Source organism: Squalius cephalus (assembly GCF_949319135.1).
Source record: "Squalius cephalus genome assembly, chromosome: 15".
NCBI classification, from domain to species: domain Eukaryota; kingdom Metazoa; phylum Chordata; class Actinopteri; order Cypriniformes; family Leuciscidae; genus Squalius; species Squalius cephalus.
Window position 1 is genome coordinate 32,148,909 of NC_137136.1, and position 26,223 is coordinate 32,175,131.

The 26,223-nt window shown below is 38.2% G+C and overlaps 2 protein-coding genes across 5 annotated transcripts in view; one reads left to right on the forward strand and one right to left on the reverse strand.

Annotated features, from left to right (window-relative positions):
* The window catches only part of ube3d (ubiquitin protein ligase E3D), a 255,586-nt gene extending 244,959 nt beyond the window's left edge, over nt 1-10,627 (reverse strand). For 2 of the 4 annotated variants that reach the window (XM_079894240.1, XM_079894239.1), the window contains exons 1-4: nt 10,466-10,619; nt 7,390-7,592; nt 2,320-2,410; nt 1,972-2,185 (exon numbers count right to left, since the gene is read on the reverse strand). In XM_079894240.1, coding sequence (XP_079750366.1) covers nt 1,972-2,185; nt 2,320-2,410; nt 7,390-7,592; nt 10,466-10,542 — 585 coding nt within the window. In that variant the 5' untranslated portion in view covers nt 10,543-10,619. Of the gene's footprint in view, nt 1-1,971; nt 2,186-2,319; nt 2,411-7,389; nt 7,593-10,465 lie in introns of all 4 variants that reach the window. The other 2 variants (XM_079894242.1, XM_079894241.1) reach the window with 1 other exon arrangement.
* A 264-nt stretch (nt 10,628-10,891) lies between these two features.
* The window catches only part of rpa2 (replication protein A2), a 29,815-nt gene continuing 14,483 nt past the window's right edge, over nt 10,892-26,223 (forward strand). Inside the window, exons 1-6 of the mRNA XM_079894103.1 lie at nt 10,892-11,031; nt 11,260-11,351; nt 13,430-13,531; nt 20,352-20,465; nt 22,677-22,751; nt 22,874-22,990. Of these exons, the coding sequence (XP_079750229.1) occupies nt 11,019-11,031; nt 11,260-11,351; nt 13,430-13,531; nt 20,352-20,465; nt 22,677-22,751; nt 22,874-22,990 (513 nt within the window). The 5' untranslated portion in view covers nt 10,892-11,018. The remainder of the gene's footprint in view (nt 11,032-11,259; nt 11,352-13,429; nt 13,532-20,351; nt 20,466-22,676; nt 22,752-22,873; nt 22,991-26,223) is intronic.

A 26,223-nucleotide genomic window follows, 5' to 3' on the forward strand; every position in this document is an offset into this window, starting at 1 on the left:
ATCACAACTGCACTGTCTTTGTGTGAGCTCAGCTTTTAGAAGAAAGCTTCACCATTTCAGCTCGGAGAAATCAGACTTTTAGCACTTTGTTGCGTTATTAAGAGTGCTAAAGAACTTCATTTTTAATTCCCTATTATTTTAAAGGTCTCTAATTATGGCTTGGAGGTCTCCCACAATAGGTTTACACATCCAAGGTCAAAAAACATATTTCCATATATTATTTACTCCTAATAAACATTGCAGCAGCAGGTCTACTCTGCTCTGATTGGTCAGATGGCCCAGTCTGTTGTGATTGGTCTACTCTGCTCTGATTGGTCAGATGGCCCAGTCTGTTGTGATTGGTCTACTCTGCTCTGATTGGTCAGATGGCCCAGTCTGTTGTGATTGGTCTACTCTGCTCTGATTGGTCAGATGGCCCAGTCTGTTGTGATTGGTCTACTCTGCTCTGATTGGTCATATGGCCCAGTCTGTTGTGATTGGTCTACTCTGCTCTGATTGGTCATATGGCCCAGTCTGTTGTGATTGGTCTACTCTGCTCTGATTGGTCATATGGCCCAGTCTGTTGTGATTGGTCTACTCTGCTCTGATTGGTCAGATGGCCCAGTCTGTTGTGATTGGTCTACTCTGCTCTGATTGGTCAGATGGCCCAGTCTGTTGTGATTGGTATACTCTGCTCTGATTGGTCAGATGGTCCAGTATGTTCTGATTGGTCTACTCTGCTCTGATTGGTCAGATGACCCAGTCTGTTGTGATTGGTCTACTCTGCTCTGATTGGTCAGATGACCCAGTCTGTTGTGATTGGTCTACTCTGCTCTGATTGGTCAGATGACCCAGTCTGTTGTGATTGGTCTACTCTGCTCTGATTGGTCAGATGGCCCAGTCTGTTGTGATTGGTCTACTCTCCTCTGATTGATCAGATGGTCCAGTCTGTTGTGATTGGTCTACTCTCCTCTGATTGATCAGATGGTCCAGTCTGTTGTGATTGGTCTACTCTGCTCTGATTGGTCAGATGGCCCAGTCTGTTGTGATTGGTCTACTCTGCTCTGATTGGTCAGATGACCCAGTCTGTTGTGATTGGTCTACTCTGCTCTGATTGGTCAGATGACCCAGTCTGTTGTGATTGGTCTACTCTGCTCTGATTGGTCAGATGGTCCAGTCTGATGTGATTGGTCTACTCTGCTCTGATTGGTCAAATGGCCCAGTCTGTTGTGATTGGTCTACTCTGCTCTGATTGGTCAAATGGTCCAGTCTGTTGTGACTGGTCTACTCTGCTCTGATTGGTCAGATGGCCCAGTCTGATGTGATTGGTCTACTCTGCTCTGATTGGTCAAATGGTCCAGTCTGTTGTGACTGGTCTACTCTGCTCTGATTGGTCAGATGGTCCAGTCTGATGTGATTGGTCTACTCTGCTCTGATTGGTCAAATGGCCCAGTCTGTTGTGATTGGTCTATCGCTTACAGCACGTGTCGAAACAAAACGTTCATTACCATATCTACATTTCCGCTCCTGATCATCCTCAGCACTTGATACACAGTGATACGAACAGTACAATGGCATCGGTTTTCCCGTATCAATTCAAGCACGAGTCCTCATCCTTTGAAAGCGCTTCAAAGTGGATTTACTTTTGCAGCGCAGAAAACATATTCTCGATTTATCAACAACACAAACCTAACTCTTCCAGTCTCAACTACAACTACCATGTTAGAGGGCGGGGCAAAGCAGATGCTGTTCACCGACAGCCAATGAAGAACAGGCTGGCATTATGCAAATGTCTTACAAACCTACGTATGTTCGTACAGGAAGAAAGACTGGAATTACTGACGACTCGTTTCAGGCAGTTCAGAATCGTTTTTTACTTTTGGGAGACAATAACTCTTTAAAACATAACAACCTTTTACATTCACAAACAGCTATATTACACACTGCAGGAAATGTAAAGCATAATGGGGCACTTTAATCAGAAGTCTTTACCTCTGCAGAGGCTTTCTGAGATGAGTTCTCCTCCCGTGTGAGGGTCTGTTCACAGCTGCTGTCCCGTGCCAACAGAATAAACGTGTCACCAAGCAGACAGTCTCCATCTTGTGGGAGCAGCTTTCTGTTTGCGAAGGGATCGGGGTGGCAGCACCAGTCGTCCACTAATGCATTCCAGTTCCCATTGGGCAAAGGAAGAACTCGCCCAAAAGCCCTTTAAGATTAAGAAGATAGTCTCACTTTCAGCAATTTGAAATAATGTGTCTGGTTGAACTTATAACTATTATTTGATGCATTACTTGACCAAATCAGTAAAACCAGAGGGAATAAGAAAGAAACACTCCTAACCTGTCTTGAAGCACCATGGACCCACAAGACTGGCACTGGAAGGAGTACGTCACATTGACCCGCAGTCGTCCAATTACACTGCAAGGAGCTTCTGGAGTAGGAAACACAAAATAACCAAAACCAAAGCAGGAGTTTTAAGATAATCGTGGTTCATTCATTGTGTGTACATTGTGTATTTATTGTACCATTCAGTGTCAAATGTGTGTAGTTGATAATTTATCCATTAAAGCTGCACGATTAATCGTTAAAATATTGCGATCTCGATTCAAACTCCCATAAAATGTCTTTATTTGTGTGTTACAAAATTTTTAATTATCACAGAAGTACTGGGATAAAAGTTTATATCTGGGATATAAACACGCATGTCTATGGAAGCGATCAAAATAGCGCAAACCAACTTTTGAAAGTATCTTGACTCTTCAAATCAAGATTGTATTGATTACATTGTTACACCGTAGATGGCGACAAGTGACTGTTAAAAAATTGATTTGTCATTGAATCATTCAGTCAAGAGATTTATTCAAAAACACTAAGTCATCCAGTAATGAAACAAGTGAAGACTTTAGGAGTGAGTCATTGAATCAGTCATTAAAAAAAAAGTAAACTAACATTTTGTCTGACTTTAACAATTGCTGTAAATAAGCAATTAACATCTTACCAGAACCTTAAGGAAATTACATGTTATTTTGTTAAGTCGTTTGTTCAGAATCGTGATCTCAATTTCTCTACAATTGTGCAGCGTTATTATCCATCAAAAAAAAAAAAAAAAACTCCTAAAAGCCAAGTGATGATAACCAGTTATGAATATGATGATACAGATCAGATGGGGTCAGAAACCACTAGGAAACATCTACTGAGTTGCAAAGATTGTCAGAAATAAAAACCTAAAGCGACTTAACCCTTGTAATGCATAATACTTATACAACAGTCATAACTTAATATTTTTCAACAAAAAACATATAGTATCTGATTCATATTTTCTCTGTACTGAGGGAATGTGCAAACATTTTAATTAAAGTTTTGCATTTTGCCATGTTATTAATACACTTAAAACATTTGAATTAATTAAATTCTTTGAAATTTCAAATTACACATAAAAGTATGGCAAGGCCAATGTGATGCAAACAACATTTTTATTAATATTAATGAGACATTTTATTTGAATATATTGTTATATAGAATTTAAGAACATAACATTAGAATGGCCAGTATTAACTCAATTGAAATCTTAATTAAGCAGATTTAAAGGCATAGTCCAAGTCCAAAATTTTAAATTCATTTACTCACCCCAAGTTTTTCCAAACCTGTATGAATTGATTTCTTCAAACAGTTGATGGGCCCTATTGACTTCCATTAGTATGGAGGGGGAAAATACTATGGAAGTCAATGGGGTCCATTAACTGTTTGGTTACCAACATTCTTCAAAATGTCCTTTTTTTGTGTTCAGGAGAAGAAAGAAATTCAAACAGGTTTGAAACAACTTGAGGGTGAGTAAATGATGACAATTTTCAGTTTTGGATGAACTATCCCTTAAAATTTATTTGAAACATAACTAATGGCTTCTCAAAAACAGTCAGTTTATAGTGTGCTTAAACTCAAAGATGATACAACATTTTTTAAATATATTTTGTTAGTCTTGACACATTTTTAAGTTAGGTTCCCATACTAAAGCCATTTTTCAGAGATCTCTTTTGGGTCAAAACTCCTGGGCCCGTATCCCTAAAGATTCTGAGAATCCTCTCAGAGAGCTCCTAACTTAACCTAAAAATTCCTTGCCAGGAGTTTTAGCGTAGAAGTGATTCCAGAACATTTTCAGTGAACTCTGAGCAAGGAATGGATGGAAAATCCTATCTTAGTGAGGAGGTGTGGTTGACCCCGTTGCTAGGTAGGAGTCATCATTTCAAAAGCCGTGATTGGTTGATCCTACAAGTTTGATGAAAATGAACTTTTGGTGATAATGAGCAAAGGATGTACCATCAAATCAATAAACATAATTATACACTCTAATCTTATGCAGACTGTAATTGTAAATAATATTTCACATTCAAGAAAATATCTGGAAAATGAATAGTAAGCTGTAGGGGTTATAGCCTAACATTAGAATCTAAAATATGTGAAAACTTAAGCTCATTACACCCTGTTCAAATAATGATTCGTGTCTTATTTGCTCATATTAATATCCTAGCTGGCATATTTTGTACTTTCACTCCCATATGGACCCCATTGAAAACAAGATGGCCTATCTCAAGGGGCTGTCCTTAATGAAGTAGAAATTGCAACGTTACAACTCAGTGTGGTCTTAACGAGGGTAACACGGCTCAGCTTTTATCAATGTCTGTGATTGCTGGCTGGTCTATTTATGAAGGCTTGTTAACAAATATCCTACAAACACAGAAAATGGAGAAAAAAAGGAATGTCATCCAGTGTTTGCAGGACATCTCTCCTGCCTCCTCTGTTGGCCATTTTGTGCAGCTGCTTAGGGGAACTCCTAAGCCACTAAAAGTCCTCTTCCCTGCTCTTAGCAGATCTCGCCTTAGGAGCCCTTTTAAGCGCTAGGAATCTTGAGGAATAGCTTTTATATTAACTGGGATTTTCGTGTCACTTTTAGGGGAAATTCTAAGAAAACGTCATGACTGAGAATTTTCTTAGAATTTGGCCGCTAGGAGCCACTTTTTGCACAAAAATTCTTTAGGGATACGGGCCCTGAATGCTTTAAGGGGTAAACTGGGTTGTTCTGAGTCAGCTGACTCTGAGTTGTTCTGACATCAAGCTGAGCTCAGGCTCGGTCACATTACTGGAGTTTTCTTTGTTCTTCATTAATCTCTGCTGTGTGTGTGTGTGTGTGTGTGTGTGTGTGTGTGCGCTCACATGCTTCTTACTCAAATTCCTCAAGGAAATCCAATCAGAATCAATTTGAGAATCAAATGAGAGTCACACTTTAAAGACTCCCTTGACCTCCAGATGCTGGCCAGGGTTTGGTGAGAAAGTGCTCATGGGTAATAATCTAAAAGAGCCAGAGATTTAACCGATGATCGCTTTTACCAAAATTTGCACCAATATTTAAGCATTTTCCCATAAACCGTATCAGTTTTGTAATATCGGATTTTCACGATAATCAAAATGATAATTAGAATGATTCTCACATGCTGTATTCATTACCCGTTTGTTTACCTGATCAAAGATTTTATTTTAAAAACACCTTAGTGACAGTGCACTATATATTTTATTTTTTACACGCTTTCAGACACTCTTTCATTTATTAATTTAGAGGGTGTTTTGTTTTGTATATAAGGAGGGAGTGAAATTTCAGAAATGACAGTAATTAAAGTCCCCCTGTGGTGAAAATCCAGCTTTTAATGTTGTTTATATGTCTATATGGTGTTTTTAATATGCTTTAAGACAAACCATGTGTAAATTCATAAGTCGACTAGCCTGGGTGCCAGCCCGAACCCCGCCCACAACATTTTTGGTCGGGAAGTTCGGTCTGGACTCGATCTGTTGAGGAGTAATTATGCTCGGCTCCCAGAAGGCCGAGCCAATCAAATTGCCAGGGCGGGCTTTAATCGATGATGGACAGATGATCTGCGGTTACGTAATCACCCACGTCACCAAATAGCGCTTGGGTTGAATTGGTTTTCAACAAAAGATGACTGCAGCTGGAGAATTAAGATGTTTAGATTCCGCTATCGCGTCTGTTATAAAAGAAAACGACAGCGCATTCATTTTAAAAGACGAACAGAGAACTGGTGGTGGGCAGATCGAGGCTTCGTGAAACAATGAAACAGTTGAAGCAAATGTGCCATATTGTGTCAAGGCTTCGAAACAATCCGACACCCGTCTCAACCACTTGTCTGTGGTCTCAACGGGCGACACTTGCAGGTGCTGATCTGAAACAACCTTGACAAGCCATTAAAAATGTGTGTTTTTATTATTGTATTTTTCTAATATGTGAAGCTTGTAACCTGTAGGCTCCTCACTGTGCATAATGTTAATTTGGTCATGAAAAATGAATATTAATAAAAGAAATCAAGCCACAATGTCTCACTTTTTTATTGATTTTTATTAAAAAATATTAATTTCTCTGCTGTGGAAGGACTTAGCCTAATTCTTTTTTTAAAGATAATTTCTCCAGCCTTTGACAAACTCGTCTCACAAAAACCCACGAGGTCAAGATGCGTTGACTTCACTTTTATGTGCGAGTGTATGGTCTGTTCCCGACCGTTATATAAACTTTGATATATCCTTTTATTGAAACGGGTGCTTTTCTGTGCTTTTACTTTCACTTTTGCCGCAGAGACCCTTTTATGTCCTATAAATGTGTCGTATTTTTGATAATCCGCGCAGATTTCAGCTGATGATTCTGTTTAAAGTTATTAATAACAAATCATGAATGAAAGAGAACTTACTGCATTGCTCTGATTGGTTGTAGGTCTATACAATTGAGTGCAGAGGGTTTTTTTTTCCTGGTTCGGTTAAGACACGCCTCATAATCAAAGCTCTATGGAGCAGTATCAGACTCACATTCTGCCAAGAATATGAGTATGACGAAGTCAGGCTATAAGTCGACACCATTGCTGAGTATTTTCTCCTTAAAACTGCAGTGAACCAAAGACAGTCTCAAAAACACGCTTTGAAATCGCTGGTGTTTCTGACGTCACAAACTACCTTGTAACCAATCAGATCAGCGTGTGATCGTCAACCAGTGGATCTTTGAGCTGAGTGAGTGAGTGGAGGCGGGGCTCATTTGCATATTCATAGAACTGCGCATACTAAACGAGGCAAGGGTGTCGAGTTACATTCAAGATATTTTAAGGCATAAACGCTTAAATATGTCATTTTGGTGATTAAATATGAGTTTTAAGGGACACAATTATTGACTACAGGGGGACTTTAAAAAGTGTTATATAAAACAGTTTGTTCAGTTCAGTGCTGTTATAATTGTCAAAAACAGAAATAAAACAATAAATAAATATCGGTTTGTTTATTGGGCACATTAACATGCAAATAATTGGTATCGGTTATAAAAAAAACCTCAATGTGGGTGGAGCTCTAGAAGAGCTGATGGTGTACCTGAGTCCGGCTCCACCCGTAGACGCAGTCTGAAGTGAGATGCGTGTTCAGAGGATCCTGGGCTCTTCTGGCGTGACGTCTCCACCAGACTCACTCCGGGTGTTAAGTTCACCTGATACGACCCGTCCGCTGTCTGGATGTTCAGGAGGGAATCATGTTTGGACTCGACTTTCACATCTGCACCATCCCTGGCAATGTCACTGCTGTGGGGATAAAGTACAGACAGTGGTGAAACATTCCTGACAGTAACAACTCGAGTGTAGTTGCTTTCTGAAGTTTGAGTTTATTTGACATAAAAAGTAGCAATACAACATTATTACAACTTCTTTGTCAATGAAAACACAATAAAATTACATTAGCTTATTTTTCATTGTGGTTCTTGATATTTTTATGACAAACCATACACACAAAAAATACACACATATATATATCCATATCTATTAAGCCATCCTATCTAAAAACAATCTCTTCGCATATACATTATCCGTAAAAACCTTCATGTCCAACGGCAACCTCCTCCACTCCCGCGCATCTGTGTATTCGAATGTCCTAGTTGAAAGAGTCGAAAAGTTTATTTCGTATCCTGATCTCTAGACATGACTGGTGTCGGTGTAAATCAGTGTTATAGTCCACCATTAACACACAGCACCTCTCGCCAACGGGACACAGGTGTATTCATGTCTGTAGACAAACTGCAGTGGGACTGAGGACGAGTTTCTTGCTGAATTTAAAACAAATATCATTCCTGGAGGATTTTGTTGGAATGATAGCGAGACATACTTTTTTCCTAACCTTATTGAGTCATGCATTTATGTCAGATTCTTACATTTAGACACTATAGGGCTGGAGACTGTAGAAAAATCTAAAATAACCTTTTCCTCTCAATCCTCGAGTCAAGAATTCACCGGTTTCACAGTTTAACCAGGGCCTGACAAAAGAGAAAAAACGAAACAATATTTTCCAAGGCCATTGGTTCGATTGACACAAAACTTTCCACAGATCATCTGAAAACCCTCATGACAAAAATGTACGGTGTCGCCCATCTTGACTAATTGACCAACATCTGTTCAATGCAAAGTCCACACTCAACAAAACATGATACACAACGTGTCGTTCTGAGGATGCACTGTTGCATCAACATCTCCTCATGCAACTACAAACCTGTCCGTCATTTTCAGTCTGTGGTCATAACAGTTTGATCAAAGAACATTCAATTTAGTGTGTGTGTGTGCTCTTATTCCTGTCCTTCAGATCATTGGTTGTAATGTCAAATTGAATACATTTTAAAGGTGTTAAATTTATTCAAAATATTTGTGAAAGGAAATGACACAGAATAGCGAATTAGTGATTAAACTTATTTTAACAAAATAAAAGGGTTGAGTTTGTTATCTTTGCTGGTCTGTTAGGAGCATCACACACACACACGCACACACACTCACTCCAGCTTGTGGTATTGTCCGCCTCAGTTACTGTGACCAATACTGCCATCTAGTGTTAAACAGTGTTCAGACCGCTGAACAGCGGGTGTTCTGACATGAGCTGCTGCCTGTCATGATGCGTTTCATTACCGCAGTGCATTCGCGCGCTTCAGGGTTTGGAGCTCATGAACATTATGATGACATTCATGACAACCACACATTTTATTAAGTTAAGATATGTTACCTACATTTTTAACACACATACACACACTCTCTCTCTCTCTCTCACACACACACACACTCTCTCTCTCTATCCATCTCTATCTCTCTCTCTCACACACACACTCTCTCTCTCTCTCTCACACACACACACACTCTCTCTCTCTATCCATCTCTATCTCTCTCTCTCACACACACACTCTCTCTCTCTCTCTCTCTTTCTCTCTCTCTCACACACACTCAATCTCTCTCTCTCACTAACTCACTCTCTCTCTCACACACACTCTCTCTCTCTCTCTCCCTCTCACACTCTCTCTCTCTCTCTCTCTCTCTCACACACACACTCTCTCTCTATCTATCTATCTATCTCTATCTCTCTCACACACACACTCACTATTTTTATCTCTATCTCTAGCTCTATCTGTATCTCTCACACACACACACTCTCTCTACCTCTCTCACACACACTCACTCACTATCTTTATCTCTATCTCTCTCTTTCACACACACGCACACACACACACACACTCTATCTATCTCTATCTCTCACACACACACACACACTCACTCACTCACTCTCTATCTTTATCTCTATCTCTATCTCACACACTCTCTCTCTATCTCTATCTCTCTCTCACACACACACACACACACACAAACTATCTTTATCTCTATCTCTCTCTTTCACACACACACACACACACACACACACTCTATCTATCTCTATCTCTCGCTCACACACACACACACTCTCTCTCACACACACACACTCACTATCTTTATCTCTATCTCTCTCGCGCGCACACGCGCACACACACACACACACTCTCTCTCTCTCTCTCTCTCTCTCTCTATCTCTATCTCTATCTCTATCTCTATCTCACACACACACTGGTTTACTATTACTGTCTGGTTTACTATCTTTGTGGGGACTCTCCAGACTTAATGTTTTTTATACTGAACAAACTGTATATTTTATCTCCTTACACTAACCCTACCTCTAAATCTACCCATCACAGAAAACTTTCTGCATTTTTACATTTCCAAAAAAACTAATTCTGTATGATTTATAAGCTTGTTTACCCATGAGGACCTCTATTTAGGTCCCCACTGTGACACGAGTCCCCATGAGTCTGTGTGCATTCAGGTTGAAGTCCCCACCGGGATAGAAAAACATGAACACACACACACACACACACACACACACACACACACACACACACACACACACACACACACACACACACACACACACACACACACACACACACACACACACACACACACGACAGCTTCTGTTGTGCCCCACGAAGCATGTTACCCATGTTTAAGACTGTTTTGACTGCTTCTGGCTCCTTCCCTCCTCAGATCCAATGATTAATCACTGACTGCATTTCAGTAAACGAGCATCCGTACAGACAAATAGAAGCACACTTTACCTAACGAACAAAATGCCACTTTGCAGCTTTCGTCTGAGCTCAAGAAAGACGAGGTCTTGTTTCGCAGTCTCTTCCATTTATACTCTTTTACAGAACCGATGAAACCCACGCGGCACACAAAAACAACGTGACGACATATCTCCGCGACACACCCGTGACGTCAGGAAATAAATAACTTCAAATTAAAAGTCCCCAGTGAGCAGTTTTCCTCGAGACTCTTAAAAAAAAATCTAAGCAAATAAAATGTTGGTAGGAAAATTATATTTAAAACGGCACAAACAGATCAACTTATATTTTAAATGCATACTTAAATTGTTTAAAATAAAGAGAGGGGTCAGAAGAACATCTCTTCTGTAAAAAAAAAAGAAAGATCTGGAATACTTTGATCTGGCAGAAGGACTTTCGAGGCGGCGCAAACATGCGCATGCGCACTGTCAGCGCGCGGACTTAGAGACGTGACGTCAAACAGTGTGCGATCAGTGGTGGCGGGAGATTTTCGAGTGTTGTTTTGTCGGTCTATTTCGTATTCGGAAGAAAAACATTCGCGAGTAAAATGTGGAACCAAGGTATGTGGTTTATTAATGACTCGTGTGTAACAATATCTGTCTTGATAACCGTTAATCTGAGGTCCGAAAGCTCAGTGAAACAGTGAAGTGTGATGTAAGTTAGTCATGTAGTCGTCAGGGACATCATGTCTGTTGCTCGGAAGACTGGCGTTGGTCACTGTGAGGATGCTGTTGTTTTCACCCATGCATCAGTCTCGATAGAAACAGAATATATGTGTATTTCTGCAGGTAAATATGGCGAGGCCAGTATGGTGGGATACACACAGTCTCCAGGAGGATTCGGATCGCCAGCCGCTTCTCAGGGAGGGGAGAAGAAAGGGGTTAGTCGGACAACAACCTGTGTGGGATCATGTGTACATATATTTGTATACAGAATATATTTTATCATTTATATATATATATACAATAAGGTTATCTAACAATGAGCAATATATGTGTTACAATGTTTATTAATCTTTGATAACGTTAATTAATTAAAATAAAGCTGTTCATATTTAGTTAATGTTATCCCAGGTCCATTAAATCATATGAACATATTCAACCTTTGATTTTAATAATGGTAAATGCTGAAATGAACTTTAACCAAGATTAATAAATGACTTAGAAGTACTTTTCGTTGTTATTTCTTGTTAACTAATGTAGTGACCTGAAGTTAACAAATGGAACATTATTGTGAAGTGTAAGTTTAACTATATATATATATATATATATATATATAGTTAAGTCAAAAGTTTGGAAACACTACTATTTTTAATGCTTTTGAAAGAAGTCTCTTATGCTCATCAAGCCTGCAGTTAAAAACAAAAAAAAAAAAAAAAAAAAAAAACAGTAATATTATGAAATATTATTACAATTTAAAATAATGGTTCTCTTTTTTAATATATTTTAAAATGTAATTTATTTTTGTGATGCAAAGCTGAATTTTCATCAGCAAGTACTCCAGTCTTTGGTGTCTTATGATCCTTCAGAAATCATTCTAATATGATGATTTGATGCTCAGTTATTATCAATGATGGAAACAGTTGTGCTGTTTAATATATTTTTTTGGAATACTTTTTTCAGGATTCATTGATGAGTAAAACGTTAACGCATTTATTCATAAAAACAGCATTTATTCAAAATAAAAACATTTCTAACAATATAAATCGTTACCATCACCTTTTATCAATTTAACGCATCCTTGTTGAATTAAAGTACTAATTTCTTTAAAAGAAAAAAGTTATTGTTCCCAAACTTTTGAACGGTAGTGTATATTGTTACAAAAGATTTCTATTCTAAATAAATACAGTACTTTTTAACTTTTTATTCATCAAATAATCCTGAAAAAAGTATCTCAGGTTAAAAAAAAATATTAAACAGCACAACTGTTTCCAACCATTGATCATAAATCAGCATATTAGAATGATTTCTGAAGGATCATAAGACACCAAAGACTGGAGTACTTGCTGATGAAAATTCAGCTTTGCATCACAAAAATAAATTACATTTTAAAGTATATTAAAAAAGAGAACCATTATTTTAAATTGTAAGAATATTTCATAATATTACTGTTTTTTTTTTTTTTTTAACTGCAGGCTTGATGAGCATAAGAGACTTCTTTCAAAAACATTAAAAATAGTAGTGTTTCCAAACTTTTGACTGGTACTGTATATACATACATATAATATTTAACATTAACTTAATATGTTAATAATATTAACTAAATATGAACAGTTGTATTTTCATTAATTAACGTTAGCAAAGATTAATAATTTTATATATATATATATAATATTTAACATTAACTTAATATGTTAATAATATTAACTAAATATGAGCAGTTGTATTTTCATTAATTAACGTTAGCAAAGATTAATAAACACTGTAACATATATTGCTCATTGTTAGTTAACCTTATTGTATATCTATATAAATGATAAAATATATGCTGTATAGAAATATATTATGTATATATACATATATTTCTTATATTTGATATAAAAATTTAAAAATAAGAAATTAAATGTATTCTAAAAATGTATATTTAGGAATAAAGTTATGACAGTTTAGCACATTAAAATCCCCAATTCTCGTTGCTGTAGTGTGAAAAAAAAAATTACATTATTTTTTTTTAAGGGAAAACTATTTATTGCATTGTGGCATTTGCTTTACTTCTAAAGGCTTTCAGAGTGATCAAAACTATCTTTTATCAGATGTATTCATTATTTCCAGTCTTGTCTCTTGAGAAAATAGACCAAAAATATTGATGACACCATCTCTTTCTCAGAAGCGTCTACCAGTTTCGCTAACTGGAATGAGAATGTTAAATAATTTATAGTAGTTTATTATAGTAATTTAATAATGTGTACGTTTTCCAATTTTGAATGAAATGAAATGAAATGAAATGTGTGTTGTGCAGAGATCCCGAGCGCAGCAGATCGTCCCCTGCACGGTTTCTCAGCTGATGTCTGCAGTGCAGGCGGAGGACGTCTTTAAAGTGGGAGAGGTAGAGATCGCACAGGTGAGTCTGATGTCTGAACACAAGCTCACAAAAGGTCTAAAGGTAGGGACACACCAAACCGATGCCCAAGAACTAGCGCTAGTGAAAGCAGACTGTTGTCGGCCTGCGTCGGGGGGGAAAATCTGTGCTTGAACACTCTGAAAGAACTACAGCCGACTGTCAGCTAGCACACACACACACACACACGCACACACACACACACACACACACACACGCGCACACGCACCTGCGTGTAAAGGACATGCTGTCTATCTAAGCAGATTTATTCATCTATATTCGAAGCAGATATTTTCATCTATACTGAAACTATGACTGCATATATACAAACCATACAAGTAATGCAAACCATACTAACCAATACCAGAGCCCGTCTACGGAGAGCCTTGGCACTTCCTATCAGCCCCATTGTATCGATCTTGGTTGCAGTTCCACTAGAGCTCCACTGGAGGTGATCGCGGGCGAGTGCAGACTGAATGGGAGTCTATGGGGCTAGACGGCTAAATGTGTCTCTTTCACCCGATTGCCGTTGAGAAATCTCAGATTTTATTGTAGGTTTTGCAAGTTCAACATGGGTTATAGGTCGAAAGTTGAATGAACGAGTACTTATGTCCTTTCGATTTCTTACAGGTTGAGTTGTTGTTGCCCATAACACGCTAGCATTCTGCTAATGAACACTGATTGGTCAGTGAAGGACTGATTATGACCAGAGATACCGCTTGATGGCATCGTGGCATCCGAAGCGGGACCAGAAACAAACAAAACAGAAACTCTTCTAGCACGTGTGTTTACCTGTGTCAGCTGTGTTGTGTGTTTCCCTGTGTCAGCTGTGTTGTCGATGCCTCGAGAGAGAAGAAAGTGCAGAGCACGAAAGCACCAAAGCAACTGAAGGATTGCCGTAAAGCAGTATTTCTGGTCGTACGATGTGCATGACGTCATTGACATTTTAAAAGACTTTTTAAAGCAAATAAGTGACTCTAAAAAATCTAACACCCAGCAATGTGTAATTTCTTTGCATCTCCTTTCGAATACAACATTCAAATTACTTGACAAAAAAATGATATCCTGAGAAAAGTGGATTTTGAGGAGTATAGCGTCATTGACCTCCATTCATTCTGCACTCGCCTGTGAGCGCCCCCGCATGGACAGAGACGTGTTACTGCAGCCAGTCTAGAAACCGGAAGTAACCAGAGAGTGCCAATTCTCTTCCTATTAGACATTCTCTGCCAATACTAACCAAACTAGGACTGCATATATACAAACCATAAACAAAGCAGCGCTTGCTTATAGGGCTGTCACTTTTGTGAAAAAATCCTGTTCGATTTTTGAGACGTATGTGTTCATTGAATCGATTGTAAAATCGATTTTCCATGTCTAAAGACGTTTCCATTTTAAACGCCAAATATGGGCAAATCCACGGACAACTAACAGGCATTAGAGGGCGCGCCGCGCTTGAGTCGTGCACAATGACAAACAGGAGTGCAACATTCTCGAAAAGCAATAAGCAGAGTGAACTGCCATAACATCACTGAAAAACATTACTGCAGTCTTCAACATGCCTGTGTTTACGGTTAGAAAAGTCAAACAAATGTTGCCTACGTAGGCGATTGTAGACCGTAGCCTGAATCTGTATCTGTATGCATGAGACTGTCTGAATACCGGCAGGATTCACATTTTTGTAGTAAAAATAGAAACATTATGCAGAAATATAATGTGTGTTTGTCATGGTGCGTTCACACCGGACGCGAATAGCGCGTCAGGCGCGAGTGATTTCAATGTTAAGTCAATGCAAAGACGCGTATGCGCATAAAAAATTCCTGCGGCGCAAACTCTTTTTTTTTACAGTCTATGGGCGCGAATGAGGCGTCAGAGTTGCTGTGTGATGCGCGTTCGCTGCGGGCGTATCGTCACGAGCTGGACGCGTTCCCGAGAAAAGTCATTAAAATCGATTCCCTATTTTCATTTTCGAAACTTGTGTTGGTTGGTCCGATCGATTGTGCAATCGATTTTCGAACGTAAAGTTACAGCCCTACTTGCTTACCGTTTTGAATTTCAGTCACGCTGATCACGCTCTTTACTCCACTCCTCTTATGTCATTATGAAAATATTCACACCTTGTAATGCTCAGGTGAGATGACGTAAAATTAGAACATCTTCTGTCTTTGCCGTCTTGACTTCTTAGCTCGCTTTCATCACTTCAGCTTGTGTTCTCGTTCCCTGACTCGTTTGCTAAACTGAACAGCCAATCGGAGTTCTCTCTCTCTCACCGACGCCCCGTCGCCGATTCCACATGTTGAATATGCCAAGAAAAAACACACAGCATCCGACTAGAGCAGGGTTTCTCAAACTCGGTCCTGGAGGGCCACTGTCCTGCACAGTTTAGCTCCAGCCCTGATCAAACACACCTAGCTGTGAGTTTCTAGTGATTTCTGAAGACATTGATTAGATTGCTCAGGTGTGTTTGATCAGGGTTGGAGCTAGAGCTGGGCGATTTTTTTTTCCCCCTAAAAAAATCTGTGATTTTTTTTTTATAAAAAAACTCGATTTACGATTCGATTCGATTTTTTTTTCCCCCCATTTAAAACAAAATAACTGCGAACTGTAAATATATTTTAAAAATATATATTTATTGTATTTAATTAAAGTGCATCAACATAAACAAAATTGCAAAGGCAAACCCTTTCTCTAACTGAAAATTCACTGTGCAGTGCGCAACAAAGATTGTTAAACATCCAAATTATTTATACTGTATTATAGATTGAGCTAATAAAACAACAAAAAATCCTGAGGTAACTCTCATGCCTGGTTCAGATTACACGATTTTTTTGTCTGTTATGATAGTCACTGTGTGAGATTACACGATTTTGACTCCTAAAAATCTTGTCATGTCGTGGACAAGAAACATGTCAGACTACACGTTGTTTTCCGACCAGTCATCGCGAGCCGTCTCACACACTTACTCACTCACACTCACTCACTCACTCACTCACTCACTCACTCACACTCACTCACTCTTACTCACTCACTCTCCCTCGACGTTGTTGTGGAGGACCGTTAAAAAATTAAACATGCTAGTCTTTTTGTTGTGATGTCGTGAAGCATCGAGGGCTGCGCCGCAGGGAGCGTGCTACGGAAACCCTGAAGGAAGATTTGGCAAAAAGTTAACTACCTATGGCGAATGCAAAATGTATGTATTGTACGCTATACTGAAGAGGGGGAGAAAAAAAATCTAAAAAATCAATTTTTTGAAAATATGAATCGATTTGACCTACCAACTCGATTTTTAAATCAAATCGATTTTTTTCCCAGCCCTAGTTGGAGCTAAACTGTGCAGGACAGTGGCCCTCCAGGACCGAGTTTGAGAAACCCTGGACTAGAGCCAACGAAAAACACAGCTGAACACACAGAAAAAACGAAGCCGGTCCACATTTTTCATTTCAACTCAAACAAACTTAATAAAGGAAATGTATCTCTGCTCCATATTGGAGTCCAGATTATTCTGTCAGGCTTTATTTTGTACATCATCCTGCTTATTACACGGTTACTCATATAAATAAAAATATGGACGTGAAATATTAAATTAAGCTTAAATTATTGTATAGCTTCTGTTTAGAAAAATAGTCCATTATAATGTACAGTCAACATAGAAACAAGGTTATTAGTAAATCTTACAGTAATAATTAGTCCTCTAAGGTCATTTCCACTATCTTCAGTGACGCCCGTTACAGAATTGACTCGGGCTGCACGATTAATTGACATTAAACCGCGATTTGGCAAAGCAAATATTCTTTTACGACCGAATTGCCTCGATACTATCGAGTATCAAAAAACATCTTGTCATTCGGTACCAAATTTCGATACCTAAGGGGTTAATCTCGTCAATGTCAGTGAGCCAATAAGCATCAAGGCAAAGCACTAGTTTAGGCCGGTTATGCCCATAAAACACATCTTTAAGTCTTTAAAAATGTAAATAGACTGTATGTGGTTGTTCTTTGTACCTCCTGAGGGCGATCTACATACAAGTATCAGAGAACCACTTCTCTAAACAACTACCCTTAAAATACCACAATGCTGGTGTGTGTGTGTGTGTGTGTGTGTGTGTGTGTGAGTGTGTGTGTGAGAGAGAGAGAGAGAGAGAGAGAGACCAGATGAAGCATTGATGCTTTTAACAGACCAGAAAAGATAAGAACAAACACACCTCTTTTTTTTTAATCTGTATATTTTTATTGATAAGTATTTTTGCATAAATGTTTAAAATAAATAGGCCTAGGCTGCCAACATGAGATATTTAACACTTTTTAAAAAAAATTTATTTAAATTTTTATTTAACCTTTATTTATCCAGGTAAACTGTTTGAGAACCGCTTCTCATTTACAAACATGACCTGGCACATTTTTTTAACACATTAAAATGTATCCAGTTTGACATTACAACGGTTTCATTCTGTGATTTTAAGGGCAGAAATAAGAGCACCAGCACACACACACACACACACACACACACACACACACACACACACACACACACACACACACACACACACTAGGGGTGGGAATATCTAGGCACCGATTCGATTACGATTCAGAGGGCTGCGATGCAATGCTAAAACGATTATCGATGCATCTTTTTTTTGTGTGTGACTACTTGGTACTTTTAAAACAAAGCATTTATAATGACCCATAAAGAATTTACTTCCAATATATTTTATTAATAAAACAAATGGAAGTGATTTGGCAAGTCAGCTGTAAAATTACATTTGCCAGCATATGTCCCAACATTGCAAAGAACCAACAGGAAAAGAAATGTGTGCCTGCACTAGCAGCGTTCTTGTAGTAAATGAAACTTCAGCATATTCTGAATCTCTAACATAAAATAATAGACTTCTAACCAACATCCTCCTGTTATGTGCAATGAGCAATATAATACTGCAGACAAAATCACAAACAGCTTTTATACAAAAATATAGAATTATGTACCAGCAGCTTTCATACAACAATAATGCTTGTGGACTTGAGCTTCTGAATAATTAGTAACACACAAAGCTGTTCTTATACACTACTAAATAATAAAGAGTCTAAGACGTATGACTTGAAATTTTTGCTGTATACCACAATCAAAAACAGCTTATGCAAAAAAAGTGCATGATCATCTGCAGAGAGCACAGTCAAAAGGAAGTTGTTGTGACTGGCATTGCACTGATACACACTGTGCCTGTGGAGGGCCGTACAGTAAACCTACGAATAACGTACGTATAACAGATCGGTTTACAGCACATTGATGTGAAAACTAAACAATACAGAAAGCAGCTCTCATACAAAAATAGAAAAAAGGCCACAATGAAATTATGCCAATTTTCCATACGTTAGCTTTTAACGAAGAGGGTGTCTATGGCGGAAAATCAATGACAAAATTAACGGAGCGCGCAACTGATGCTGGCGCGCGCAGTAAATGACTTTCGCGAGAGGATAACAGATCTACACGCGAGGAAACGGGAACTCGCGAGCTCATTCAAACCCTGCGCGCGCATGACATCTCCTCGGCGTGCACATGATCATTCCCCACGCTCTCGCGCTTGATCGCTCGAACACTTTTATTTTTGGCAGTCGAGGGGCGGGACTTAATGTCCCAACTCAAATGTCATTGGTTACTTCCCCTTTTCCGGAAGTCAGTTGTGATTGGACGCCTTTCCAATGACCCGTAATTCACTTGACTTCAGACATGATATTTGTTTTATTTATTTATATTAATGTGTAATGTGATTTAATGCATTGGTGATATAGAATATATTCTTACCAGATACTTTATTAACAGAAAGTCGTAATAGTGCTTGCATTGTGTTGTTTAGCGATATTTACAGACTGTAATGACACATTTCCATGGTTATTAGCATTGTAAATCTACCATAATTCGTATACATTTTTACATTTTATATTTATAACACTATGATTTGTGTTATTGGCATTAAATTATCTAAAAGAAATTGGAGACAAATGGGAATGCAAAGTCATATTTGCTGTAGTTCACCACTACATTACCACTATACTCACATTCACCACTATTAACGTTTACCCAACCAACATTATATTGTATCTGAGAACCTCAGAAATGTAAAAAGTGTCCATTAAATAGTTGTAAATATAACAAGGGCTTTGGATGAAAGATACATTACTTGTTTATATCAATAAGCAAGAGTTTTTGTATCATCCTGCGTGGGGAATGATCAAACATTCAGGGTTTGAATGAGCTCGCGAGTCCCCGTTTCCTTGCCTGTAGATCTGTTATCCTCTCGCGAAAGTCATTTACTGAGTCAATATTACGTTATTAGAAAGATATATTTTTTTTTTTTTTTTTTTTTTTTTAGAAAATACATTTTTTACATTTGTGAATCTATTTCAGAATCGTCCACATCTGCATCGCGATTCATCTAAGAATTGAATTCCCCTCCCCCCCACCCCCACACACAAACACAAACACAAACACACACACACACACACACAAATCCATCTTATAGGTAGATGTATTTCTATAACAGATGAGAAGACCAACACTGCACTGCTTCAGGCTAGAGGCATGAATAGATATCAGGAACTAAACCCACTACATTTGCAAAGAGAAAATACACTAACTTAGTGAAGTTATAAATGTGAGAAGTCATGTTAATCCCAAAAAACAAGATTGGATATCTCTCTGTGTGTAAGTGTGTTAAACATTATCATAAACCCCTGGGCCCGTAATGTTAAAACACAGAAATAGTTGCAACATGCAAATACACTCATTCATCCATCAATATGTTTTGATTGATGTTTTGTCGGACACTTTCTAGGTAACTATTGTTGGTGTTATCAGAAGCACTGATAAATCCACGATCAACATCCAGTATAAGGTGGACGACATGACTGCGGCTCCCATGGACGTCAAGCAGTGGATCGACACAGAGGTACCTGTTCAGATGCCTTCCAGCGTTCATTCTGTTGTAATCATATTGAAATGTGATTTCCAGGCCACAGAAATGAGTAAATAAAGTCATGGAAGTTTTTATAGCTCGTTACACTGTTATATGAGTTACAAATTGTCTGTCTCTATAAAATTATTTGTAAAGTGTCATGAAACCCCCTGTTTTAGCACTGGTTGTTCATACCTCAGATTTGATAAAGATTCAAGAGAAGACATGATGAGGTGTGCATCCATACATGGTGCTGGTTCATGTCTAAAGCACAAGAGTATATGAAATATGTCCTTGATAACTTGAAACATTCTTGCTTTGACACATGTGAACTATGATCTGTGCAGTGAGTGTTGTTAAACATTGCAGTTTTCTTTGCATAAACCGCTCTCTTGACGTGTGTTACATATTAAATATGTTCTAATATCGATAGTCATATTTTCCATATTGGTAGTCAAATCCGGCTCTGACCGCTTCGTAGAGGACATGCAAAGAACACTTTTCTGTTATACTGATGAAACACACACTCACAACGCATGCGCCTGAAGGAAAACACCACAAAGCTGAACAGGCAGAGGAAAAAAACATGTTGTTTGAATTTCTTCGCTGTAATGTGATCTCTTTCATAATAGTCAAGTCAAGTCATCTTCATTTATATAGCGCTTTTAACAATGTAGATTGTTTCAAAGCAGCTTTACAGAGATAAACGTATAATTTAAGGTAACAGAGATTGTTTTGGCTTTGTAGCGGTTCTTTAATAAAGTTATTTTCCAGCTAAAGTTAGTTTTGATTGATTCGCTTCCGTCGCAACGATCATTTGTTATTAAATTAGGGGCCGCTAAGACGACACCATTCTCTCTACACAGACTTTAAACGCATTAAGAATTGGTTCTATAGTTATGTGCGTTTGAATATATGTGCGCAGGTTTGTAATTCCTACAAACCAAGCCTAAACAAAGTACTGGTCTTTCCTTATAATTTTGATACAGAATTTTATTTTATTTGATCAATTCAGGGTAGATACGCGAATTGAGTTTCCCGACAACGCTTTATCTGTAGAGTGGTAAAGGGATCCTCCATAGGGAGAGACTAGTTGGCACTTCAGCACTGCGTTGTCATCGGGTCCATAATGCATAATGCATAATAAATAATGCAGAGAAAAGCTCAGAAACTGATGTAGCAAATCACCACTCTAAATTAACGCATATACCTATAATTTTTCGTGACTTTAGTGGTTTAACGTCCCTTTTTAAACCGGAAGAATTAAAAAAGAATTAAATGGCTGTAAAAAAAAAAAAAAATCACTTTCCCCTTAATAAGCATAATGAGTGCTATCATCATTTTCAGTGATGTACAACCTGTACATATCTGTTAAAGGAGAACTCCGGTCAATTTTAACATTGAGCTCATTTTTTGGTACATTTGGAGTGCTGTCAGTACAGAGAACAACGACAAAAATCGGTGTTGCCTACACCGTGTTATCCTCTTTTTAAAATTTGCACCCTGTTGACTTCAATGGGGAAAGTTTTAAACCTGCTTTTAGCCTCTTAACATCCTTGATGTGTCATTACAAGTGCAAAGGTCATGTGAATGATTCCTTCGGAGTGAACACGGGTGAATCTGACTGCAGTAGATGTGAAAGATATGTATAAAAATGAAGTTAATTCGGCCAGCGCTCATACCTGTATTTACATCCTGTTTTTGGTCGAAGTCCACAGTAATCGATTGTCGAGTTCTCCACTGTTGCTTAGCTACCTATGATCACGCGCGTGAACTCGACAATCGATTGCTGTGGACTTCGACCGAAAACAGGAAGTAAATACAGGTATGTGAGCTGGCTGAATAAACATCACTCACATGGCTGTGCACTTGTAATGACACATCAAGGATGTTAAGAGGCTAAAAGCAGGTTTAAAACTTTCCCCATTGAAGTCAACAGGGTGCAAATTTTAAAAAGAGGATAACACGGTGTAGGCAACACCGATTTTTGTCATTGTTCTCTGTATTGACAGCACTCCAAATGTACAAAAAAATGAGCTCAATGTTAAAATTGACCGGAGTTCTCCTTTAACATCTCATAATTTTTTGTGTGTGTTTCATGACCCTTTAAAAGTCCTTTTTTAGTAGCCACAAATGCGTGGAAAAGTCATGGAAATTCACTGATCAAAAAGTTAACTACCTACATTTATTCCTAAATCTCTCCAGGACATGGGTGTGGATAACTCTGTCATTCCTCCAAGCACTTACGTCAAAGTCTCCGGCAACCTCCGCTCTTTTCAGGTCAGAACTGAATGTAAATGTGCATAATAGTGCTTTTACATATGAAAGTGTGGACTGAGTTGTTGCTTTTGTGTTTTCACCTTCACTAAGTGTCAAACTGAAACTTTTGGTTGTCGTTACAGAATAACAGGTCTTTGGTTGCGTTCAGTGTGCGAGTGCTGGAGGACATGAATGAAGTCACTTCACATATGCTGGAGGTTGTGAACGCTCACATGCTGCTGGGCAAACCACAGAACATGGTGAGACTAACACACGACACTTCTGCTTTTCACTCGCACACAATGCTTACTAGTGTTGTCACAATACCAAAATTATGACTTTGATACGAAACCAGACAAAAATGGCTTGATACCGATACTGAATTGATACTAGGGTTGTGCCTGAACGCCAACACGATGGAGAGCCACCATCGTGATGCCACGCCCCCCACCCTGTCAGACCAGCCCAGTCTCACGGCAGTTTGTGAAATGGTCACGTAATTTATAGGGCTGGACCCGAATATTCGAACATTCGAATATTCGTTCGGTGGGTTGGTATTCGATTTGAAAATGTGACATTCGAATATTCGGGTTTTTTTTTTTTTTTTTTTTTTTTTTTGCACACCTGGGATCCCCCGCGAAATGGTTCTCATTCGCCCTTGAATAAGGCCGGCGCCACACTGGCTGCGTGGCGTGTCCGTTTTTCGGCTCCCATGTTAACAGGTTGGGGTTTGCACACGCGTCTCAGGCGCGGCTCGAGCCACGCGGAAAACGCGTGCATGCTAGAAATAGAACCGACGCGTTCCAGCAACGGGAATGTTCTCTGGCTAGAGCGCAGAACAGCGGAGTTTGTATGGACCGAAGTGCATGCCTGAGCTTGTGTTTTGGGTTAAACTGCGTTGCTTTGACATTGTGGAAAATATAATAATAGAAACAAAATGTATTAGCCTTTTTACCTGTTATTATCAATCTAAATTAATCTCATTTTTTAATTTAACTTAATTTAGTTTTTCTTTATTTAAATTTAGTTTTTCTTTATTTAAATTTCGTTTTTTCTTTATTTAAATTTCGTTTTTTCTTTATTTAAAGTTCGTTTTTTTCTTTATTTCAATTTCGTTTTTCTTTATTTAAATCTACCCTTTACTGTGTCAGTAATTTGTTAGTCAGAAAAAAATATTAGACTACCTTAAAAATGTTGCTTAATTTAACAGACCTGTGTGTGTGCATTTTATATCACTAGTGCAGTGTCCGTTCTCGGAGCATATAAGCCCTGCTCGCGTGAGGTGCACCACTTCCCGCTCGCGCTGTTCTGTAGTTTACTAAAAGTTTATTAATTCTGAATGTGTCGCGTCTCGCGTGTCTGTCTATATTGCACCAAATGTGGTGATGCACTCCCGTGTGAAGTCGATTGGATGAACGGTTCTCGAAATAATCAAAATGCAAACGGACATAAAGACACATAGAGATTCCTGCCTTTATTAGAGAGAAGAATATGTTCAGCCCCCTCTCTCCGAAGCTTCGAATATTCGATGTTCATTACTATCGAAGCTTCGAAGCTCAAAAAATGGTATTCTTACCAGCCCTAGTAATTTAATCTATTGATTCGTGTACACCAGTGGTTGGGAACCTATGGCTCGTGAGCCACACCTGGCTCTTTGGCAAAAATCATGTGGCTCGCAAAGTCTCACCCTTTACCAACAAACGATTAAAACGATTTTTTTAAGGTCGAAAAAAATTAAGACACATCAACAGAGATCGGCTCTCTGCAGAAAAAGCAGCCAATTACAGTTCCCTTGTTGTACAGCCTACTGAAGTTAATGAAAAGATTATGATAATAATAATATTCAAGTCAAAAGTGCGTGTTCAGTGCTGTTCGCGAGTGTCACGAGTTTCTGTGGTAAGTTGTAACCTCCAGCTCCTGCACTGGATTCAAGCAGCTGCAGCTTGTTTAAGGTAATGGCGAAAAATATTTTAAAACAGCAACGAAAATGTAAAAGTAGACTATATAAACTTTAATATATCCTTTTATTGAAACTGGTGCTTTGCTGTGCAAAGAGACATTTCGAAACATTTCACCCGCTGGTACTTTCACTTTTGCCGCAGAGACCCTTTATGTCCTATAAATGTGTCGTATTTTTGATAATCCGCGCAGATTTCAGTTGACGATTCTGTTTAAAGTTATTAATAACAAAACATGAATGAATGAGAAAGAAAAGAGCAGGATGTGCTTTATATTGAAAAGAAATATTAAAAGCGCGATTAGTCGTGAAAGAGAACTGAATTATAGTGACAGGATGCTGTGCGCAACGCGGACAAGCATAGTAGCCTTTGTCTTCGGTTGCGCGCCTAAACGGCCAAATAAACACAGAAATATATCAAAATGCCAGTCAAATATATCACCTAAAATATATATCAATATAAACATCGTCAACTGCCAATATAGGGGACATCGCCCAACCCTAATCGATACCACGGGAAAAACTCGCTTGACCAGCATGTTCCTGCCCTGCATTTTGACCATTTCCTCCTCTTGATTATTATTATTTTTTTAATAATAATTACATGCCAGTGTGAACTTCCTTAATAGATGTTTGCAACAATCACATTATTATAAATCATGTTAACAGGTTGGGATGACCAAAATCTTACTTCATGAAATCTTAATATTTTTTTTAAATGTAATTTTATAATTACAATATGGATATTTAGTTTTATTTTATCTTTGTTATTAAAAATAGGCAAAAAAGCAAATTACAAGCAATATGACAAATACTATAAGATACAAAATAAACAGTGCTTAATTTCTTTGTTGAATGCAACTGTTAAATAGACTTACTGTAGCAGAAACATACAGTCTTCACTCTATAAATGAACTTTAAACTGATTCTTAATAAATAGATTACATTTATTCAGTGAACGTGAACAGTGGAAGCAGAGCTCTGCACACACACCCTGACTCCTGATGTGACACAGGAACGCAAATTAAGAAATACTGCTCTTATTATTTAGAGTGAAGCTGTACTAATAAAATTTCATATCGTACCGTTTTTAATAGCAGGGTATCATGATACCTTTCTAGTACCGGTATATCATGCAACACTTCTGGCTAAGTTTACATGCAAACAAAACAAAAGCACATCTCTCCTCACCGTCTGTGAAGTGGATCAGAACAACGTCCCATCAGTCCTCACTTCATACTCTCACCCACAGACACTTTACTTTGGGTGCGGGAAGGAGCGTTTTTACTTTTATACTAAATATAAATGCACGGCATAACTGTGCTCGCAGTCTCCTAATCAGGACCTGAAATAGATTAATATTAAGTCTCTTTAAAACAAAGAAAAGAAGCAACGTAAATGTATGTAGGGATGGGACAGTGTGAAAATTTCATATCACGATTACAGTGACCAAAATGATCGTGATTATCAATATTATCACGGCTTTGTTAAAGGGATAGTTCACTTTGAAATTAAATTTTGGTATGTTTTAGCTTA